The sequence below is a fragment of the Microcebus murinus genome, chromosome 10 (assembly GCF_040939455.1).
Source record: "Microcebus murinus isolate Inina chromosome 10, M.murinus_Inina_mat1.0, whole genome shotgun sequence".
Classification (NCBI taxonomy): domain Eukaryota; kingdom Metazoa; phylum Chordata; class Mammalia; order Primates; family Cheirogaleidae; genus Microcebus; species Microcebus murinus.
In genome coordinates, this window is record NC_134113.1 from 24878457 (window position 1) to 24900381 (window position 21925).

The 21925-nt window shown below is 38.7% G+C and overlaps 1 protein-coding gene across 1 annotated transcript in view; it reads left to right on the forward strand.

Moving 5' to 3' along the window:
* The window catches only part of NR2C1 (nuclear receptor subfamily 2 group C member 1), a 49038-nt gene extending 35054 nt beyond the window's left edge, over positions 1 to 13984 (forward strand). The window contains exons 11-14 of the mRNA XM_012775288.3: positions 738 to 877; positions 8969 to 9106; positions 11394 to 11499; positions 13478 to 13984. Coding sequence (XP_012630742.1) covers positions 738 to 877; positions 8969 to 9106; positions 11394 to 11499; positions 13478 to 13652 — 559 coding nt within the window. The 3' untranslated portion in view covers positions 13653 to 13984. The remainder of the gene's footprint in view (positions 1 to 737; positions 878 to 8968; positions 9107 to 11393; positions 11500 to 13477) is intronic.
* The last annotated feature ends 7941 nt before the right edge of the window (positions 13985 to 21925 follow it).

Sequence of the window (21925 nt, forward strand, 5' to 3'; positions counted from 1 at the left end):
GCAAGTTATAAAATATATAGTGTCTCTGTATTTTTTATAGTTAAGCAACCTTAGACCTGTGAAGCTTATTAACCTAATTTCAAATGGGTAAATGGTCTTAAAACCCTGGTGCTTTGACTATGGTTCTAATATTTTCTGCTCTTTTATGCTGCTGAGATTCTTATTCTGAAATTCAAGAAAGGACCTTTGACATTTCTTTATCTCCTATTTAAAATTCTGGTTATTTCATTTATAGGAATGCTTATGTCTCATCTGAAACATACTTATAGAATGAACGAACCATTTCTCCCATGAAATGGGTTACTTACCTATTGACATAATGCTAATTGCCCTTTTGTAAAAAAAAAAAAAAAAAAAAAAAAGATATTCACTTGCATTCAAGCAAAAGAAAGCTTGGGAAAGGTTTTTTAAATGTATGCTTTTATTTGTAAAGCAATCTTTATTCCATTTCCTTGAAGTGTGAGATTAAAACCTCAACTTTTTTAGTTTGAAATATTACTTGTAATTGTTCTTATAAACTGGCTGATAATGAGCTAGCTAATATTTAAATTTCTAAGCATTCCTCATTAATTGCTATCAGCTGTATATACCATACACAGAATTGATCAACTGCATACCCATTTGGTGTTTTTAGAGTAATTTTAGTATTTTGTTTTTAAATGTATTGATCAATTATAAAGTTTATAAAATTCACTTTAATAATATCTGATTTATGCTTTTGTTTTTATTTGTAATAGGCAAGAAAACAGCATATCATTGGTGAAAGCTTATTGGAATGAACTTTTTACTCTTGGTCTTGCCCAGTGCTGGCAAGTAATGAATGTAGCAACTATATTAGCAACATTTGTCAATTGTCTTCACAATAGTCTTCAACAAGGTAAAAAGCACTTTATTTATTACCTTTTCCAGGATATAGGAAGAGGTGTCAGTTTTATAAATACGTTTTTACTTAAATACTTAATTAGATTTTTATTTAAGCATAGAAAAAGGAAAGTGTATTCTATTTACCGACACTGTTTTCACCTAACTTGAAAGCATTTCCCATCACAGTTTAGGATTTAAGTGTGCTTTCACTAACGCTTTCAACTTGCCTGCTTAATTCTATCCAACTTTTGTTACTCAAGGCAAGTGTCAAAATTAGTCTTAAATACTGATTTAATCCATGGCATAATTACATTGCTCTTTATCCCTGAGGCTTTTTATTTTATTTTTTTTTTTTTGCGGGGGTACAAACGTTTTGGTTACATGAATTACTTTTGTACGGTTTGAATCAAAGTTATAAGTGTGCCCATCACCCAGATAATGTACATTGCAACCATTAGGTGTGAATTTACCCATCCTCACCTTCCCCCTTCCTTCCACCTGCTTGGTTTCTGTTGAGTTTTACTTCCATATTGTGTACATGAGTGTTGATCAATTAGTTCCATCTTACTAGACAGTATGTGTTTTTCCATTCTTGTGATACTTCACTTAGAAGAATGGTCTCCAGTTCCATCTAGGTTGTTACAAAAGATATTAGTTCTCCATTATTCTTTATGGCTGAGTAGTACTCCGTGGTGTACATTTACCACATTTTATTAATCCACTTATTTGTTGATGGACACTTGGATTGATTCCACATCTTTACGATTGTGCTGCAATAAATATTCAAGTGAAAATGTCTTTTTGGTAAAATTACTTTTTTTCTTCTGGGTACATACCCAATAGTGGGTTGGCTGGATCAAATGTTAGGGCTGCTTTTACTTCTTTGAGGTATCATCTCCTTACCACTTTCAATAGAGATTATACTAGTTTACAGTTCCACCAACAGTGTGTGAGTGTTCCTTTCTCTCTGCATCCACGCCAGTGTCTGTTGTTTTGGGACTTTTTGATAAAAGCCATTTTCACTGGAGTTAGGTGATATCTCATTATGGTTTTGATTTGCATTTCCCCGATGATTAGAGAAACTGAGCATTTTTTCATAAGTTTTTGACTACTAGTCTATCTCCTTTTGAAAAGCTTCTGTTCGTGTCTCTTGCCCACATTTTAATGGGGTTGTTTGATTTTTTTTTTCTTGCTGATTTGCTTGAGTTCTTTGTAGATTCTGGTTATCAGATCTATACCATGCAAATATTTTCTCCCATTCTATAGGTTGTCTATTCACTTTATTGATTGTTTCCTTGACTGTGCAGAAGCTTTTCAATTTATTTAGGTCCCATTTATTGATTTTTGTAGTTACTGTGATTGCTTTTGGGGTCTTCTTCACAAATTCTTTGCCTAGGCTGGTATCTGTAAGAGTTTTTCCAAGATTTTCTTCTGGAATTCTTATAGCTTTGTGCCTTACACTTAAGTCTGTTATTCATCATGAATTAATTTTTGTGAGTGGCGAGAGGTGCAGATCCTGTTTCAGTCTTCTACATGTGGCTATCCAACTTTCCCAGCACCGTTTATTGAATAGGGATTCTTTCCCCCAGTGTATGTTACTGTCTGCTTTGTCAAAGATCAGACTGTAGTATGAGAATGGTTTTATGTCTGGACTCTCAGTCCTGTTTCATTGGTCTATGTCTTTGTTCTTGTGCCAGTATCATGCTGTTTTGGTTACTATAGCCTTGTAGTATAGTTTGAAGTCTGGTAAAGTGACGTCTCTAGATTTGTTCTTTTTGTTTAAGGTTGCTTTGACTATTCATTCAGGCTCCTTTCTGGTTACATACATTTCTAGATCTGAAAAATGACATTGGTATTTTAATGGGGATTGCATTAAATCTGTAAATCACTTTAGGTAGTATAGACATTCTTATGTTGATTCTGCTGATTTATGGGCATGATATTTTTTCATTTGTTTACATCCTCTGTGATTTTCTTCCTCATTGTTTCGTAGTTCTCTCTGTAGAGGTCTTTCCCCTCCTTGATTAAATATATTCCTAACTGTTTTATTTTCTTTTTTGCTATTGTGAAAGATATTGAGTCTCAGCTTGACTGTTGTTGGTGTATAGAATGGTACTGACTTGTGTATATTGATTTTGTAACCAGAGACTTTGGTGAATTTATTTATCAATTCCAGGAGTCTCTTGGCAGAGTCTTTGGGGTTTTCTAGATATAAAATCATATCATCAGCAAAGAGCGATAATTTGACCTCTTCTATCCCCATTTGGATACCCTTGATTTCTTTCTCTTGCCTGATTGCTCTGGCTAGGACTTCTAGCACAATGTTGAATAGAAGTGGTGACAGTGGGCAACCTCATCTAGTTCTAGTTCTAAGCAGGAATGTTTTCGAGCTTTCCCCATTTAGTATGATGTTGACTGTGCATTTGTGTAAATGGTTTTTATAATTTTGAGGTTTGTTCCATCTATGCCTATTTTCTTTCTTTTTGAGACAGAGTCTCACTTGTTGCCCAGGCTAGAGTGAGTGCCATGGCGTCAGCCTAGCTCACAGCAACCTCAAACTCCTGGGCTCAAGCGATCCTCCTGCCTCAGCCTCCCGAGTAGCTGGGACTACAGGCATGCGCCACATCCCTGGCTAATTTTTTCTATATATATTAGTTGGCCAATTAATTTCTTTCTATTTATAGTGGAGTGGGGTCTCGCTCGTGCTCAGGCTGGTTTCGAACTCCTGACCTCAAGCAATCCGCCCGTCACGGCCTCCCAGAGAGCTAGGATTACAGGCATGAGCCACCACGCCCAGCCTATGCCTATTTTCTTATGAGTCATTATCATAAAAGGGTGCTGAATTTTGTCTAATGCTTTTTCTGCATCTATTGAGAGGATCATATAGACTTTGTTTTTGCTTCTATTTATTAGGTGAATCACATTTATGGATTTGCATATGTTGAAGCAACCTTGCATCCCCAAGATGAAGCTTACTTGGTTATGGCATATTATTTTTTTACATGTAGCCGACTTCTGTTTCGTAGGATTTTTTTGAGAATTTTTGCACTTACATTCATAAGGGATATTGGTCTGTAGTTTTCTTTTTTTTTGTTGTGTCCTTTCCTGGTTTTGGTATCAAGGTAATATTGGCTTCATATGAGTTGGGAAGGATTCTTTCCTCCTTTTTTTTTTTTTTTTTTTTAGACGGAGTCTCACTTTGTTGCCCAGGCTAGATGAGTGCCATGGCATCAGCCTAGCTCACAGCAGCCTCAATCTCCTGGGCTCAAGGGATCCTACTGCCTCATCCTCCCGAGTAGCTGGGACTACAGGCATGTGCTGGCTAATTTTTTGTATGTATATTTTTAGTTGGTCAATTAATTTCTTTCTATTTTTAGTAGAGACAGGGTCTCGCTTAAGCTGGTTTCGAACTCCTGACCTTGAGCAATCCGCCCACCTTGGCCTCCCAGAGTGCTAGGATTACAGGCATGAGCCACCGCGCCCCGGACTTCCTTCTTGATGTTAATGAAAGAATTTCTGCAGTATAGGTACCAGTTCTTTGTAGGCCTGGTAAAATTCCAGTATGAAACCATCTGGTCTGGGACTTATTTTGTTAGAGGATTTTTTATTGCTGCTTCAATTTTGTTGCTTGATACTGTGTGTTTAGGAGTTCTGTTTCTTCCTGATTGAGCCTGGGAAAGTTGTGTATTTCCCAGAATTTCTCCATTTCCTCAACGTTTTCTAGTTTATGTGAAAAGAAATTTTTATAATCTTCAGAGATGATATTTTGTATTTTTGTGGTATCAGTTGTAATATCTCCTTTTTCATTTCTGATTGAGCTTATTAGGGTCCTTTCTTTTCTGTTTCTGGTTAATATATTGAGAGGTCTATCAATTTTGTTTATCTTTTCAAAAACCAACTTTTTATTCATTAATCTTCTGTATAATTCTTTTGGTATTGATTTCATTTAATTCTGCTCTGACCTTAGTTATTTCTTCTGCTGGGTTTGGGATTGGTTTGCTCTTCTTTTTTCAATTCCTTGAGATGATTCATTAGATTGTTGATCTTGAGATCTTTCTGCTTTTGGACATAGGCATTTAAGGCTATGAATTATCCTCTTAGGACTGCTTTCGCAGAATTCCACAGATTTTGGTAACATGTGTCCCCTTTGTCATTTAATTCAAAGAATCTTTTGATTTCCTTCTTAATTTCTTCCTTGACCCAATAATCTCAGCAGTAGATTATTTAATTTCTTGAATTTGTGTAGAATTGAGTGTTTCTGTTGCAACTGATTTCTAATTTTATTCCACTGTGGTCTCAGAAGATATGTGGTATAATTTCTTTTTTTTTAAATGTGTTGAGACATGTTTTGTGGCCTAGGATGTGATCAATCTTAGAATGTTCCGTGAGCTGATTAAAAGAATGTATATTCAGTAGTTTGGGAGTAGAATGTTCTGTAAATGTTAGGCCCATTTGTTAATCCATTGTTTCTTTGTTTATTTTCTTAGAGTATCTCCTGTTCTGTCAGTGGGGTCTCGAAGTCCCCGGCTATTGCTATTACAGTGCTGTTGTTTATCATATTGTTTAGGTCAAGTATGATTTGCTTTATGAAGCTGGGCATACCTGTGTTAGGTGCATAGATATTTAGGATTGTTATATCTTTTTGAATTGTTCCCTTCACCATTATGTAATGACTGTCTTTATCTTTCTTTCCTTTTGTTGATTTGAAATTTGTGTTATATAAATGAGAATGGCAGCATTAGCTTTCTTTTGGTTTCCATTTACATGGAATACTGTTTTCAGCCCTTTACCTTGAGTCTAAATGGGTCCTTGTTTGTTAGATGTGTTTTCTGGAAACAGCAGATACTTGGTTTGTATGTTTTTATCCATTCAGCCAGCCTGTGTCTCTTCAGTGATAAGTTCAAGCCATTCACATTTATTGAAATAATTGATAAGTAGGGTGGATTTCTGTTCACCCTGTTGCCTAGAACTTTATTGCTTTGTTTTACCTCTTGAGCCAATGTGGTAACTGGGCTCTGAACTTTAGCATTTGGATGGTTTTACCCTGGTGTCTGTTTTGCTGATCAGCGTATAATGCAGATGTGAGTACTTCCTGCAGGGCAGGTCTGATCTTGACAAATTCTCTCAGTGTTTGCTTGTTGGAGAAAGTCTTTATTTCTCCTTCATATAAGAAACTTAGTTTTGCAGGATACATAATTCTAGGCTGGCCATTATTCTGCTAGAGAAGACTGAGAATGGGTTCTCAGTCCCTTCTGGCTCATAAGGTCTCAGTTGAAAAGTTTGCAGTTAGTCTGATGGGTTTTGCTTTGTAAGTTACCTGATGCTTTTGCCTTATGGTTCATAGAAGGTTTATAGACAATCCTCTTTTGTGTTAACTTTGACCAATCCAATGAGTATCACCATGTTGATTGCCTCTTGGCAATGAATCTCCCAGGAGTCCATTGTGCTTCTCGTACTTGGATGTCCAGATTTCTAGCACGACCTGGGGAATTTTCTTCAAGTGTTCCCTCAAATAAGTTTTCCAGCCTTGCATATTTTCTTTTTCACCCTCAGCGACGCCTATGATTCTTAGGTTAGGCCTCTTTCCATAATCTCCACCCTCCCCCCCCTTTTTTTGAGACAGTCTCGCTCTGTTGCCTGGGCTGGAGTGCCATGGCGTAAGCCTAGCTCACGGCAACCTCAAACTCCTGGGCTCAAGAGATCCTCCTGCCTCAGACTCCTGAGTAGCTGGGACTACAGGCATGTGCCACCACATCCAGCTAATTTTCCTGTCTGTTGTAGAGATGGGGTCTCTTGCTCAGGCTGGTCTCAAACTCCTGACCTCAAGCAGTCCTCTTGCCTCACATCCCAGAGTGCTAGGATTATAGGCATGAGCCACCACACCCCACCAATCCTGTATTTCTTGTAGGATTTTTTATAATTCCTCTTCTCTGTTTTTTCTCTTTTAATGTCTTACTTAATTCAAAGATGTTTTCTTCTAGCTTTGAGATTCTTTCCTCTGCCTGATCTAGCCTATTCTTGAGGCTTTCCACTGTGTTTTGTATTTCCTTAAATGGATTTTTATTTTCAGAAGCTCTGCTTGATTTTTTTTTAATAATTTCAATTTATTTAGTGAATTTTTCATTCATTTCCTACATTGTTTCTGTGGTTTCTTTGTGCTAGGTTTCTATTTTTTTTGTGTATTTCATTGAGCACGATCTATACTCTGATTTCTTTATTGTTCATTTCAGTATTCTTGTTTTGGTTGGTTTCCATTGGTACAGAGTTATTGTTTTCTTTTGTGGGTTTCTTTTCACTCTGCTTTTTCATGTATCCAGAGATCTTTTGCTGATTTTTTCTCATCTGGAGCAGCTTTTGTTTCTTATATTTTTGTTTCCTTTTGATTAGATAATTGCATACCCAATTCAATATCTGAGACAGTGCTAGTGCTTGTGAATGAGACCAATTACACCCTATATGATGGAGTCGGTAAATGCTATAAAGGGTGTACAAATTGAGTTCCCTGTCAATAGGTGGCACTTGTGGGAAGAAACAAGCTACAGTGTTGTTTTTAGGTCCTGTGACCAGCTCTAGTTCCTTAGGAGAAGCACTTGATTGCCCCAAGGGGTGGGTGGGGCTGTAGAACTTTAGGTGAGTCCTTATTCTTTGCCACAGCAGAGGTCAGTTGTGTGAGTGTGCCTAGGCAGGGCTGGGTTGAGTGACCTTGCCCTTAGGCTACACCAAAGCTGCCAAGGTATATGTTTCAGCAGGGGTCAAAGGTCTGCTCCCAGCTTCCAGGCAAAGTCACCAGGGAGGCTCCACAGTGGCCCCACCCAATCACAAATCTCCCTCCTTGCTCCTGAGGAATGCGACTGAGATCTTGGGGTATGGGATCTGGCCTGTGGCTCGTCTCTGGTTCCCCAAAGATCACTCCCTGACCATGCCAGCTAGAGGCACACTGGTCCCAAGTTTCCCACAGGGTGCCCAGGCAGGTTTGATGTCCCACACCTTGGGATATGTCCCACCCTAATGGTGTTGCTGGGCAAACTGCACCAGGGCCAGCAGGCAGGGAGCTCACAGTCCAAACACTCCTCAGTCCACTGCGGGACCCCCAGAGGAAAGGCCTGAGGCCCACTGTCTGTTGAAGCCTCAGCGCAGTAGCGTAATTATCTATCTCAGCAGTCACAGGTGGGGTTCAGGAAGGGGAGAAACAGAGTCCAGAAAGACTTGAGCCCCACACTCTGTGTGGGCCGCAGTATGGTGGATGTAGCAACTGAGAGGAAAAGCAGTTCCTGCAAACCCCAGCCCATTCGTCTCTCAGCAGCCATGGATGAGGCAGGGGAAATAGAGGAAAAGGGTCTGAGTGGAAGAAAGCTAACTCTCTCGTCATTTCTGTCCCTCTCTGCAGAATTTTAAATTCTTATTTAAAATACAATATCCAGAGCGTCCAGACTCTGCGATCACACAAATACCCCAGTGGCTCTCTATGGCTTCCGCAGTCTGTGCTGTAGTAGAAAAATGTTTGCGTGGGAGCTAGCAAGATGAAAACTGAGGGGCTGAAGCCCCTTGGGGAGGACAAAGGTGTACAGTGGGTGGAGAAGCAATATGGCGCCTGCCTTCTTGGCTGGGGTCTGTGGTGTTGGAAAGTGACCCTGAGGGCACCGACAGTCTGGTGCTTCATCCTCAAGAAGCCCCCAGTTCACTGATGGTAGCAGCTTTTGGGTTTGTGAGGGTAGAATTGCTCTCCAGCAGCTCAGGTCCCACTGACTGCCAGAGATGTGGGGAAGGGAGAAACAAACTGCTCCATTTACCTTTCTCTCTGGACTCTAAGCCTCTTGTGGGTTGATCTCTGCTGATATCCTACTCCTTTGCGTTCTCCTCTGAAACTCCCCAAATCCTTGAATCTTCAGGTCTCCTCTTCTCTCTGCCCCTTGCTAGCTATATATCCCATTTTTCTTGAATGAACAATATCTAAAGATGATAGTTAGTTTCATTTATAATTATGGAGACAGCAAATTTTAAATATCTGTGTATTGGTTATATTCAAAGCTGGAAATTAGTGATATTGCATGAAAATAGTCATACATTTTAGACAAAAACTAGAGGCATTTGTTTGTTTTTAAAGATAAAATGTCAACAGAAAGAAGAAAAATATTGATGGAACACATCTTTAAACTACAGGAGTTTTGTAACAGCATGGTTAAACTCTGCATTGATGGATATGAATATGCCTACCTGAAGGCAATAGTACTCTTCAGTCCAGGTAAAAAACATTTACTTTTTATTTAACACACAATGTGGAGAAATTAGAACCCTCATACATTGTCAGTGGGAATGTAAAATGGTACAATTGTCTTGGAAAAAAGCTTAGTAATTCTTCAAAATGTTAAATATTGGGGTTATCTTATGACCTGGCAGTTTCAATTCTGTCAGCCTGAGAGAAATGGAAATACACATCTACACAAAAATGTGTATATGAATATTCATAGCAGCATTATTCATAATAGCCAAAAAGTAGAAACAACTAAGTGACCATCAATAGATGAATGAATAAACAAAATGTAATATATACATACAATACAATATCATTATGCCTTAAAAAGGAATGATATTCTGATACTTGCTACAACATGGATAAACCTTGGAAACATTCTGCTAAGTGAAAGAAGGCAGGCAATCACAAAGGACCACATATTTTTTTATTACATTTATGTGAAATGTGCAAAATAGGCAAACCTGTAGAGGCAAAATAAATAAGTGGTTGCCGGGGGCTAAGGAGAAAGTAGAATGGGGAGTGACTACTAGTGGGTAGAGAGTTTCTTTTGGAGTGCAGAGGTGTTCTAAAATTAGATTGTGGTGATGGTTGCACAACTCTGTGAATATACTAAAAACCACTAAACTGTATACTTTAAATTGGTGGATTTTAAAGATATTAGACATTTATCTGGGCATGAAAAGGAAGATTAATAAATTAGCGAAATGACATTATGGACATGTTTCTAATTTCTGTTTTCACATCAACATTTGAATTCTTAGGTATATTTTTTTAGGCATTATTAAATGGCAGACTGAGAGATGAGTATTGCTGTGTTAGTGGGTTAAATTTCCAAACATCTTTTAGAGTTGCCAGCAAATAGAAAAATAAGTCTCTTATTTTCCTGCTTATTTAGTAAGAGGACAGTAAGCCCTCAATGATCAATTTCTGAATAAGCAAAATTGAATTTTTATTTTGATATGTATTTCTGTTCCTGTGCACCATAATAAAATTATCTGAGGAAACCTTTGCCTCAGTGGTGATACCAATAAGGTCACTAAAACTTTTTTGTACCATTTATTGTAAGGTTTCCTATGAGTTAATAACATGTGTTTCCATTCTTAACACAATTTGCCACCTTCATTTTCCTTAGTTGAAAATTGAAAGAATATAGATTTGAAGGTAGAATTATAATGTAATTTTATTTTACTTAGTATTCTCTATTTGGGTTTTTTTGTTTTTTGTTTTTTTTTTTGAGACAGAATCTCACTTTCTTGTCCAGGCAAGAGTGAGTGCCGTGGCATCAGCCTGGCTCACAGCAACCTCAATCTCCTGGGCTCAGCAATCCTACTGCCTCAGCCTCCCAAGTAGCTGGGACTACAGGCATGCACCACCATGTCTGGCCAAATTTTTCTATATATATTTTTAGTTGGTCAATTAATTTATTTCTATTTTTGGTAGAGATGGGGTCTCACTCAGGCTGGTTTCGAACTCCTGACCTCGAGTAATCCGCCTGCCTTGGCCTCCCAGAGTGCTAGGATTACAGGCATGAGCCACTGTACCCGGCCTTCTATTTGTTTTTTAGTTTCACGAGAACAGAACTTTGCATATTTTTCAACATTTCTTAAGTTAGGCATAATTTTTATGAAGTTTTTTTAATATTTCCATTTTTGCCAGATGTTATAGTGACCAATGAAATGCTTATATAGATTATTTCATATTTCTATGTTATAATTTTTCTGATAGAGATGAACGTTCATGGTTTCATAATTTTTAAGTACCTTTTTATATAATAGTGGGATTTTTTTCTTTCTTTTTTTTTTTTTTTTATTTTCTTTTTTTTTAATGATGCAACATGCTAGGAAGGGATTTTTTTCTTATGAAAATATGGTATGAATATAATGTGCAAATATTTCATGGATTAAAATTTTTTCTTTAACTAGGCTGTCATTTTAGCTTTTTACTGCTGTAAAATACAAAATGATCAAAATCCCTTTCACTACTTTTGGAAACAGAGGGAAACCTGTTTATTTTGGTAATACCCAGTGGTCTCATTTGTTATTAGATGTTAGAATACATACACACACACACACACACATATATATATATGACATGGAATAATTTCAAGTATGTAAAATACAGTGCTTAATATATAGTAGGCAGGCTCAATAAATATTTATGGAATGAAAGAGCCACACATTATATGATGAGGCTTCTTTTTTGACTGAACTATTCTTCCTATTCCTTTAAATGAGCATTCAGAACTAGAGTAACGATATATTCTTTAATGTTTCAGATCATCCAGGCCTAGAAAACATGGAACAGATTGAGAAATTTCAGGAAAAGGCATATGTGGAATTCCAAGATTATATAACCAGAACATATCCAGATGACACCTACAGGTATCTAGAAGTTAAATACACTAAATAACTAAATTCAGTTAAAAACTTTGTGAATCTGTTGTTTCATTATTTTCTATTTTAAGAGGAATTAAATGTTTTGGGCAACCTTGACCTTTGAGATAGCAAATACTATAAAAATAAATATTACACTGTTGTAATAGTTTGAATGTAATATTTCATCCAATTTTCACGTTTTAGGTAAGAGCAGACTTCAGCACAGAGAGGTTAAGTATCTTGCTCAAGTTCATACAATAAATGGTAGAGCCTGACTGTGAACCCGGGTAGTCTTACTCTAGAGCCCAAACTCTTTTTCTTCAGATGAAATAATGGATTTTATTAGTAAAAAGAGGGAGGGGAAATCAAACACAATTAGAATGTTTTATTTAATTTTGAAACATGCTTATGATATACCCTCCAAGTTCTTTCTTGCCAATGTCCTTTGAAAAAAATTATTTTCTTATAAGAGCCTCTCAATTTTGGAAGAGGGACAGGGTATCAGAGTAAAGCACAGAGCTATGAGAGCCAGAGCAATAAAGTGCTTAGAACTTAGAACTTAGCCTGTTATGTAGTAAGGGCTATACATGAGTGTATTTGCTTATAGTAAGTAAAATATTTTTATTAGTTTATGATACTTCAAACCAGTAAAAGAACATTTTACATATAATAATTTTTTACATATGTTAAATAATGTAGTTTATAAGCCAGTTCCATAAAGAAAATCAGCCTTAGTTTATCTCACTTGTTTTCCTATCCTGCTTCCTACCAGTTCTGTGGATGCAGATCAGTTCCTAGGAACAGGAACTGAGAAGTTTGAGAAGTAGTGTACATAGCTACAGGAAGATCACTTAATCTTGGGAGCTGCTGGTCTCATTTGGTCTCAAGAGTTAGAGTGCCAGGCCTTAGGAAAAAAGAAGGATAAACCTACCACAAGCTTTTTGGAAAGATGGTTTTGTTGTGGTTTTTTTCTCAGTTTTTTTTAATGTTTCAAAAGTTGCTTTATGCGACATTATACAAATACATACAGTATTTAAATTTTTCCTCCTTTTGACATACAGCTGTTCTATTAGGTTGTGGATGCTTTGAACTGGAACACTTTGTCAGTTTTTACATTCTTAGTTACTTAAAAATAATAAATTATCCTTGGATAGCAGTTTTCAACTTAAAATGTGCTTTCATACAAGACATAGTCCTGCTCTACAAAACCTTGCTACCTAGGACAAACAGGCAGGAAGCATTTCATTCATCTTCACAGCAGCACTTGAGACAGGGAGTAAGTGGCTGGCAAACATTCACATAGCTATGAGGCAGTTGAATCAAGATTTGAATACAATGGTCTTGATTCCATAGTCTGTGCTCTTCTAGTAGTAACAACTGTTGCCTGTTTTGCCATTTCCAGTAGTTTTTTGCAGAGCAAAACCAAGAAAGCGGTTATTATTGAACCTGGTATGTCCTGATAACACAAAATATTGCTATTCTTTCAACCTGAAAGAGTTGCTAAGCTAGTCTTTTTTTTTTCCCGGCATATTATAGGGGTACAGATTTTAAGGTTTCAATAAATGCTCTTTCCCCCCCTCCCCCCACAAGTCTGAGTTTCCAGCATGACCATCCCCCAGATGGTGCACATCTCACTCATTATGTATGTATATACCCACCCCCTCCCCCATAAGCTATTCTTAAATGTATAGCTCAACTCATGGTTTAATAACTCAGTTCCATGGTCCTTACAGCCAAGTGGAGGCAGCACAGTGTAGTAGTTAAGAGCAAGACTTTCCTGTGGAGTCTGTCAGACTGCATTAATATCTATGTGATTGTCATGTACTATAAGTCTTGAGAATACTCAGGTTTTGGCTTTAACTTTTGAATATTTCACTGTTATTAAATTAGGCCACAAATAATATACATGCAGAAATTAGTCATTTTTCTACTAAATCTTTCTGATTTACAACCTTCTTCCCTCCTCCTCCTTTTTTCTTTTTAGATTATCCAGACTCCTACTCAGATTGCCAGCTTTGAGACTGATGAATGCTACCATCACTGAAGAATTGTTTTTCAAAGGCCTCATTGGCAATGTACGAATTGACAGTGTCATCCCACACATTTTAAAAATGGAGCCTGCAGATTACAACTCTCAGATAATTGGTCACAGCATTTGAAAGCCGAGGCCATAGTGCTATAATCTTTGCCAGAACACAATAAGACACCAAATTGCAAAGTGAACTTACTGTTTCCGGGACATCTGGAAATTTTGACTTAAGAGTAACCAAAATCCAAGGTATTTTTTATTTTAGCTTCCTTAAGAATTTTTGAAGTGACAGGGCAGGCTGCAGGAATTAGAATTTTGCTTCCTGTCTTCTTTAAATGAATAAGAAATACTATGAATATATTCTTGGTGAAGATGATTCCTAAAGCTGTCACCTCTTGAATATCTAAACTAAGATCTCATTCTATTTTATAAAACAAATAAATTAGTCTTTTTTTTTCTGAATTGTGTTCTAGTCATATTTATCTTCATTGTGATCTAGTACAAACACCTAATGGTCAGAAATCCCTAGTAGGAGTTCTTTGCCTTTTACTCTGCCATAATAATACAATCTGTTTAATCACCATGTCAAAAGAAAATTTATTTTATGCTCCATGGTATAATGATAATGTTAGAACTATAGGAAATAATAATTGACTATATATTTGTCTTTTGTGAATATTATGGCATCCATTAGCATATACCCTTCTCATTGCTGGCAATGAGAAATAGGCCATTCATGATCTTAGGAGTTGACATTTTTAGTGTTGTATATTATTAGTTACAAGCACTTTTTATTTATGTAGCAGAAAATTGTCTTTGAGAATAAGATGGGGTTAATGTTTTAATATTTTTGGTTTTCTGCTGTGTTTTAAAAGTAGTAGAGACTGATTGAGCCCAAAATGTTTCAGTTTTTCAAAATAGGTATTAAAATTGTTGCTCTTTCATTCCATAAAAAGTTGATCTCTCTCCCACTTTTCTGACCTGTGTTAGAACTTCCTGACACTGGTATGGGTTTTAACATTTCTTTTAAGTCACTAGAAAAACCCCCACCCAATTTAGCAAGTAATAGATTTATCATAGCCAATCTATGTTTACAAGGTGAGCAATTGATAATTTTTTTTATTTTAGCATATTATGGGGGTACAAGTGTTAAGGTTACATATATTGCCCATGCCTCCCCTCCCCCCTCGGGTAAGAGCTTCAAGCGTGTCCATAAATTGATAATTTTTTAAAATAAAGGAATATGCACTGATTTTTCACTATAAAGCAAGGAAGGACTGCTTTAATAATAGTGTGAGGATCAGCCTAAAGCCTTGTTGCTGCCACAACAAAAGCATTTTAGACCACTTGGATGTCTTCCACAGTAATCTTTTTTTTAAAGCAAACCCGATACTGTTAAAATATTTGCTCTGATTTCATGAATTATATCGGTATGTCTATTAGTTGATTTTTAAAACACAAATACAAAGATTTTATTGCACTCAGAGTACATTTTTTATAAAGATTTTTGCAAAAGAAGAAACACTAATGTTTTTTGTGAGAATGTGGATTTTACTAATTACTACTTTATAGTAATCATAAGTTTGAAAATACCCACTTACAGTTTTTACTAACTTAGTAAGGGAAAGCTTTCCCTATTTAAAACATGATTTTAGTCAATAGTTTTATTTAAAATTATCAGCTGAAGAAACTACATTTAGTATAAAATATTCAAATGAAAAAATCAGTAGGTTTATACCTTTATAAACCCAATGTAGTAAGCCAAGGAATCAGGGGAATAATCCTTTACAGTAATGTACTAATGGTTAATTAAGATGTTTCTTTCAGGTATTTTTCCTGACTAAATTTGTAGTTATATTTGGAAGTGTTTTTTAAACTATATTAAAATGTGACTTGCATTGCAGATTTCTGTATCTTGCCAATATATTTGTAAATATATTCAGTATCCTATTTGTTCAATGGTTGATTATTCTTTGTTCTATTTTGTTTTCATCTTAAAGTGTAGATCTGCTATATTAACAAATCTCTAATAAGAATCATAACTGAGGTTGTTTTGGCTCTTAGGTGCAGTGGGTGGTTTTAATTAAAGTGCTTCCAGGAAGGGAAAAACATGGAAAACATTTCCATGTCCTGTGTTTTAGGATTATTCACAATTCACTTTGAAGACTTTCAGCTAACTGCTGCAGATTATCCTTTTTTTTCTTTCTTAAAATCTTGTAAAGTATAACTACACAATGACAAATAAAACAAGAGATAAGAAATCAAAGAACAAGAGTTCAATAAAAAAAATTTTGGAAAACAAAATAACCAACTGACTTAGCAGAACCAGAACCAAGGAAGCTCTAATCTGAGCGGCAGTGCAATGAGAATGAAGCCAAGATACCTTGCAGTATCCAGACACAAGATGCTCAGTGCCTGAAGGAACAAGGTGCTCAGATGCAGACATGATACTTGAGACATAAAAAGAAAAGGGGTGGTTAGGACTCTGAATCTACCCCTACTTAAGTTAGGTGACCGCTTTCCTTACCCGGACCTTTTCAGGGAGGAGGAGGCCAGAGATTAGTTCTCTTGAGAAACTGAACTGAAGATCGTAAGACCTATAAGGATATAAGGATACAGATAAGCGAAGGCTAGGATAAGATATAGGATTGAAAATATGGGTTAAGTGAAAATCTGAATTCTGTATGTGGGCTCCCTAACCTTGTTCCCAGAATCCTAATAATCAAGGATAGGCTTCTCTGCCAGGATTTTTTTCTTTGGACAAGCCAATTGGCCCCAGAGAAAACTTGAAAAGACACTCAAGTTTGGTTGCCTTTTGATTTAAAAAGAGAAGGAAAAAAAAGTCTGCTTGCCACTTAATCACTTTTAAACGAAGCCCACAAATTACCAAATTATGTATGTATACATTGGGTTTTCCATTCAGCTCTTTAGTACCCTATTATTAAATGTGAATTTAGAACCCAGGATTACCAGGTAATTGGAGGAAAGTCTCTAATGCATGAGAGACCAAACATGGGAGGTGATGGGCAGATATAATGCAAGGAACAGAAAAATAGCCACCCCCAGTATAATTAATATTTTGAGAGAGATAGTTGTTATATCCATAAGGTGAGAACAAGATGTTTTGAAAATTTTTGGAGCAAGGAATTGCCCCTGGAAATTAAAAATGATAACCAAAGCAATTCATTAGAAGGAGTGGAAGATAAAGTTCTTGAGGAATTCACCCTAAAAGTATAACCAAAAGACAAAGAAATAGAAAATAGGAGAGAAAAGATAAAATTAGAGAATCAAATAAGGTCTAACATTCAATAGTAAGAGTTTAAGAAAAACAGAAAAGACTTAAGAAAATGAAATTAATTAGTAAATAATATAAGAAAAGTTTCACAAAAGAGCATGTGTCTCTGGGTTGAAAGGATCCACCATTATAAATTTTATTAATAAAAGATCCATACCATCTTGAAATTAGAACTATATAGCCAAAGAGAAGATACTGCATTGTTGCTTCTAGCAGTATAGTGGAATAGATACTCAGAAGGCCTTTGATCTATTGCTGGGCTCACACACCTGAGATGAATTCTCACAGGATGTCCCGGCCCGCGGGACCTTCTGTTACTCGCGGGGGGAGGGGGACCGTGCCTGAAAGAGATGAGCGAGAGAAAGAAACGAGACCAAGCGAATGATTGTCAAGGTCTACTTTACTTGGATTTTTAGTAGGTTTTATATACAGAAAACAAGGAAGTAGAAACAGAAAAATAGAATGGGGGAATAATGAGGCTTTCCTGTGGGCTAATCAGCCCCAATCAGCATCCCAATGGCACCGGAAGCTCTTTGTGATGGATCACTCAACCCCAACCTGGCAGGGGGTTGGGAACAATTGCAGGTGGCATGCCCTGGAGCAAGCATGGCATGGAATGCATTCTTCTTGGAACTATAGCTGGGGGGCTGGGTGCAGTAGGACAAGTCGTTGGAATGTGAAGGGTCTTTGTCTCCAACAACAGGAGTCTAAGGTTGTTTCAGGTCATTAGTATCCCCGGGTCCTGGCGGAAGCAAATGTAAATATTCGCTGGGAAAAATATCCATAATTGACATCAGAAGTTGGCACACTTTTCTCTGAAGGTCCAGAAAGTAAATATTTTTGGCTTTTTAGGCCATACAATGTTACAGCTACTCAAAAAGTGCAAAAGTAGCTGTAGGCTACATAAGTGAATGAGCATAGCTGTGGTCCAGTAAACATTTACAAAAACAGGCAGTGAACTGGATCTGGCCCTTGGGGTATAGTTTGCTAAGCCCTAATTTAAAATCTCAGTATTCTCACAGATTAAGCTCAAATACATATGTGTTCACAAAATTATCAAAGTCACAAGCTGCCATTTGAATGAGTCAGAAGTAAGCAATGCATATAGACCTTCAAAGACAATATTAGATATTGAAATTGTCACATGCAGAATATAGCTATATATATATATATGTTTTAAGAAAAAAAAAGATGGACTCTAAAAGTAAACAAGAAACAGGAGCAGCAAAAATAACCAAATAGATTTGAAAAGCCAAAAAACATTTTGAAATAAAAAATTTACTAAAATTTAAAAATTAATGCATGATTTAAGATGCCTTGAACACATACATTTAGCTCTAAGTCCCTTTTAAAACAGCATTAAAACACAGCTAAAGGTTTCTGGGGATTTTTTGTTTGTTTTTTACAGAGACAAGATCTCGCTATGTTGCCCAGGCTCAACTCCCGGGCTCAAGCAATCTTCTTGCCTCAGCCTCCTGAGTAGCTGAGATTGCAGGCATGTGCCTGGCTTGTTTATGTGTTTTTTGTGTTTTGTTTTATTGTTTTAAGATATCTTACATGTCCCGACCCGCAGGACCTTCTGTTACTCGCGGGGGCGAGGGGGACCGTGCCTGAAAGAGATGAGCGAGAGAAAGAAACGAGACCAAGCGAATGATTGTCAAGGTCTACTTTACTTGGATTTTTAGTAGGTTTTATATACAGAAAACAGGGAAGTAGAAACAGAAAAATAGAGTGGGGGAATAATGAGGCTTTCCTGTGGGCTAATCAGCCCCAATCAGCATCCCAATGGCACCGGAAGCTCTTTGTGATGGATCTCTCAACCCCAACCTGGCAGGGGGTTGGGAACAATTGCAGGTGGCATGCCCTGGAGCAAGCATGGCATGGAATGCATTCTTCTTGGAACTACAGCTGGGGAGCTGGGTGCTATTTTCCAGGATGAGGAGGCCCGTGCATAGGGCAAGTCGTGCATAGGGCAAGTCGTTGAAATATGAAGGGTCTTAGTCTCCAACATCTCCCCCTATCTTTATTAATATGAGGGAGATTTACACAGGTTGGTGGAGAGCCTGTCTTAGGCTACGCGATGGGCTTCCGTGACCAGCACCCCAAATATAAGATCGATCTAGCGATCGAAATGTCGGTGAGGCCTCTGTCTTAGGCTATGTAGGTGGCATCCAGCTCCGGCACTTCTGATTATGAAGTGTGCCCCCGGGCATGGACCTACAATATTCCCGTCATGGAGTTACCTCACAGCTGGCGGGGTGTGCACCTGGTACGCGGCATCGCGATAATCCCGTCATGGGCGTCTCCACAGCTTTTGGAACCAACTGCGTTCCATGTCTGTGGCAAGGTCTGAGAAATTTAGACCTTCAGTGGGTGTGTTGGGAGACTCTTCATGGAGGTCTTCTCTGGAGCCTCTTTGTTCTAGCCGTTGGTAAAATACGGAGACCGATTTTTGTGTGGCTGCGTCTACCTGCGACTTGACAAAGTTGGTTAGTTTTTTGAATGCCCAAGGCCCAAAAGTGAGAAGCAACAAGAAACCTATAAACGGCCCTAAGACACTGGGAAGCAATGTGGATAGCCAGGGGGATGTGGAAAACCAATTTTGATACCATGCCTCACTTTGTTCCCTCTGTTTCTTTCTATTTTCAAGGCTTTGTCTAACTCTCTCAATACTATCTTCTACCAGGCCTGTTTTGTCTGCGTAGAAGCAGCATTCTTCTTTGAGTGCTGCACACAAACCTCCCTCTTGGAGGAACACTAAATCTAAGCCTCTTCTATTTTGTAACACTACCTCAGAGAGTGAAGCGAGGGACTCCTTAAGATATTTTAGACCTTGCTGCAGCTCTCGGAGGTCATTATCGATGGCTACAGAGAGCTGTAGGTATTGTTGATTGGAGGTGACTAGAGAGGCTATGCCTGTTCCAGCCCCTGTGGCACCAAGGCCTAGAACAACTGCGAGTGTTATGGCCGTGATGGGCTCTCTTTTTTCCCGGGGCATTGTGGTGCCTCGCTCCCAAAACTGAAGTAACTCATTAGCAGGATGTACAGTGAGTCTGGGAAAGAGCATGACTAACACACAATACTCTCTATGCTCAAGAAACGTTGCAGAGACTACATACGGGGTAAGGCCAGAAGAACAAGCAAAATAGGAGGTGTTAGATGCCTGAATATACTGAAAAGTGGAGTTGACAGTAATTGACTGATTGCATATTTTCTCTAAGGGTGCGGGAGGGAGCATCCTTGGGCTAAGAAGGCAAAGACCTAGGCCTGTGACTTGGCTGAGTGTCAGGCCATCATGGGTCTCTAGACCCCATCTGAGTCTGCTGGTGTCATTAGTAAATAATGGCTCACCAAAAGTAGCGACGCCTTCATAGAAGGGAGGCCGGGGGGAGTAGCATACCCAACACTCCTGATATTCTGAATTATTGGCCTCTCGGATGGTCCTGACAGAGGCGTTGACTAAGGAGAGAATTAGTTCTGCCGAGGAAGGGGGCCCCTCGGGCAGGGTAGGTTGGTATAGGGAGGTGCTGAGCGGAGGAGGGGACACAGTTGGGGAGGAGGGTAGGTCCCTGGAGGGACCGTGAGGTCGAGGTGGGTGAAGGTTGTTATTAGGGCCTAATGCGACTGTAGGACCTCTGGGGAGGCTTTTAATTAACTTGATTTTAAATGTGAGACCAATATCTCTCCCAGATATGTAAAGTCTGAGCCCCCATTCAAATCCCCTGGACTGGTCCCAAGAAGCCTTTTTTCCAGCTTCAGTGAATGAAATTAACAGGGGGTTGCACCACTGGTTGCTACACTCTTTTTTAAAGGGGACCGGACCGCTGTTGAGGTGGTATGGGGAAGGGGATTTTCTTTTAACTGTTATATAGTCCCAGGAGGAGGAGGGCCTCCAGTAGGTATCCCCCGTAGTCTCACAGCCCCAGGAGGCACAAAAGAAGTCGGGGGCATAGCCACATGCTTCAGCAAGAGAACGGTCTCGATGAGCCCCAGGGCAAACATATATAGGGGCCATGGTTAGATAGGTTCTTCGAACCCCAGAGCTACAGCCTGGCCGAGAACTGGTGTCTGGTTCTCCCGTGTTAATGGGTTTTACCTGTGGTGCAAAATGTGAGGACGTGCCCCAATAGTCATGGGCTCCAAGGGCCAACACGCATAGGTCAATTTCTAGTGGATCCCATGGCGTAGTGGCAGAGAGGTGCGAGGAGGAATTGGCAACGTCTCCTGCCTCATTAATTATTTGCCATGTATAGTTGTAGACCTGGTGGATGTTGGCTGCGGTGGTGTTCTTGACTGTGGCCAGAACTAGGCACAGGAGGATCAGCGTCTTCTCTCGGGGAGTCATTGTATTTCTGGAAGAGAACAGAATTAAGAATTCTTCTCAGGGGATTCCCTGGGTGGGTTATATAACTTAATCGCTCTCTCTGGTAGCCATCTGGCATTTCCTGCCTGGGTATCGTAGATGCAGGCATGTCCTTTTCCCCATATGAGGACAGGGTCAGGCCCCAGCCATTTGCCTGTAAGCGGCTCCTTCCATAAGGCCTGTGCATAAGTATCCGTGGTGGATGGGTGCCAAAGGCGGTCGGCAGCTGTTTTGCCGGCAGTGTCAAAGGTGAGAAAATTTAAAATGAACAGGGCATGATTAAGCAGGGTTTTGGAATTACCTGTCAAAGGGTACAAAATTCCTCCTCCCGATTGTAGTTTGGAGAGCATATTTTTTAACGTCTGATGAGCTCTCTCTACAATACCTTGGCCCTGAGGGTTATAAGGAATGCCTGTAATATGCTTAATGCCTAACTGAGCACAAAAACTTTTGAAGTTGGAGCTGACGTATCCCGGGCCATTGTCAGTCTTAATAACTTTAGGCTGAGGGAGGGAGGTGAGACAGGCTATAATATGGTTGATAACGTGGCGGGTGGCCTCGCCTGTTTGTAGGGAAGCAAAGATAAATCCACTGCAAGTATCTATAGAGACATGTACATATTTAAGCTTTCCGAAAGGGGGGTAATGAGTGACATCCATCTGCCAGAGCTCCCCAGGGATCAGGCCGCGAGGGTTGACTCCTAGGTGTGGCTCAGGGAGAAGGGTAAAACAAGCCCTGCATTGGC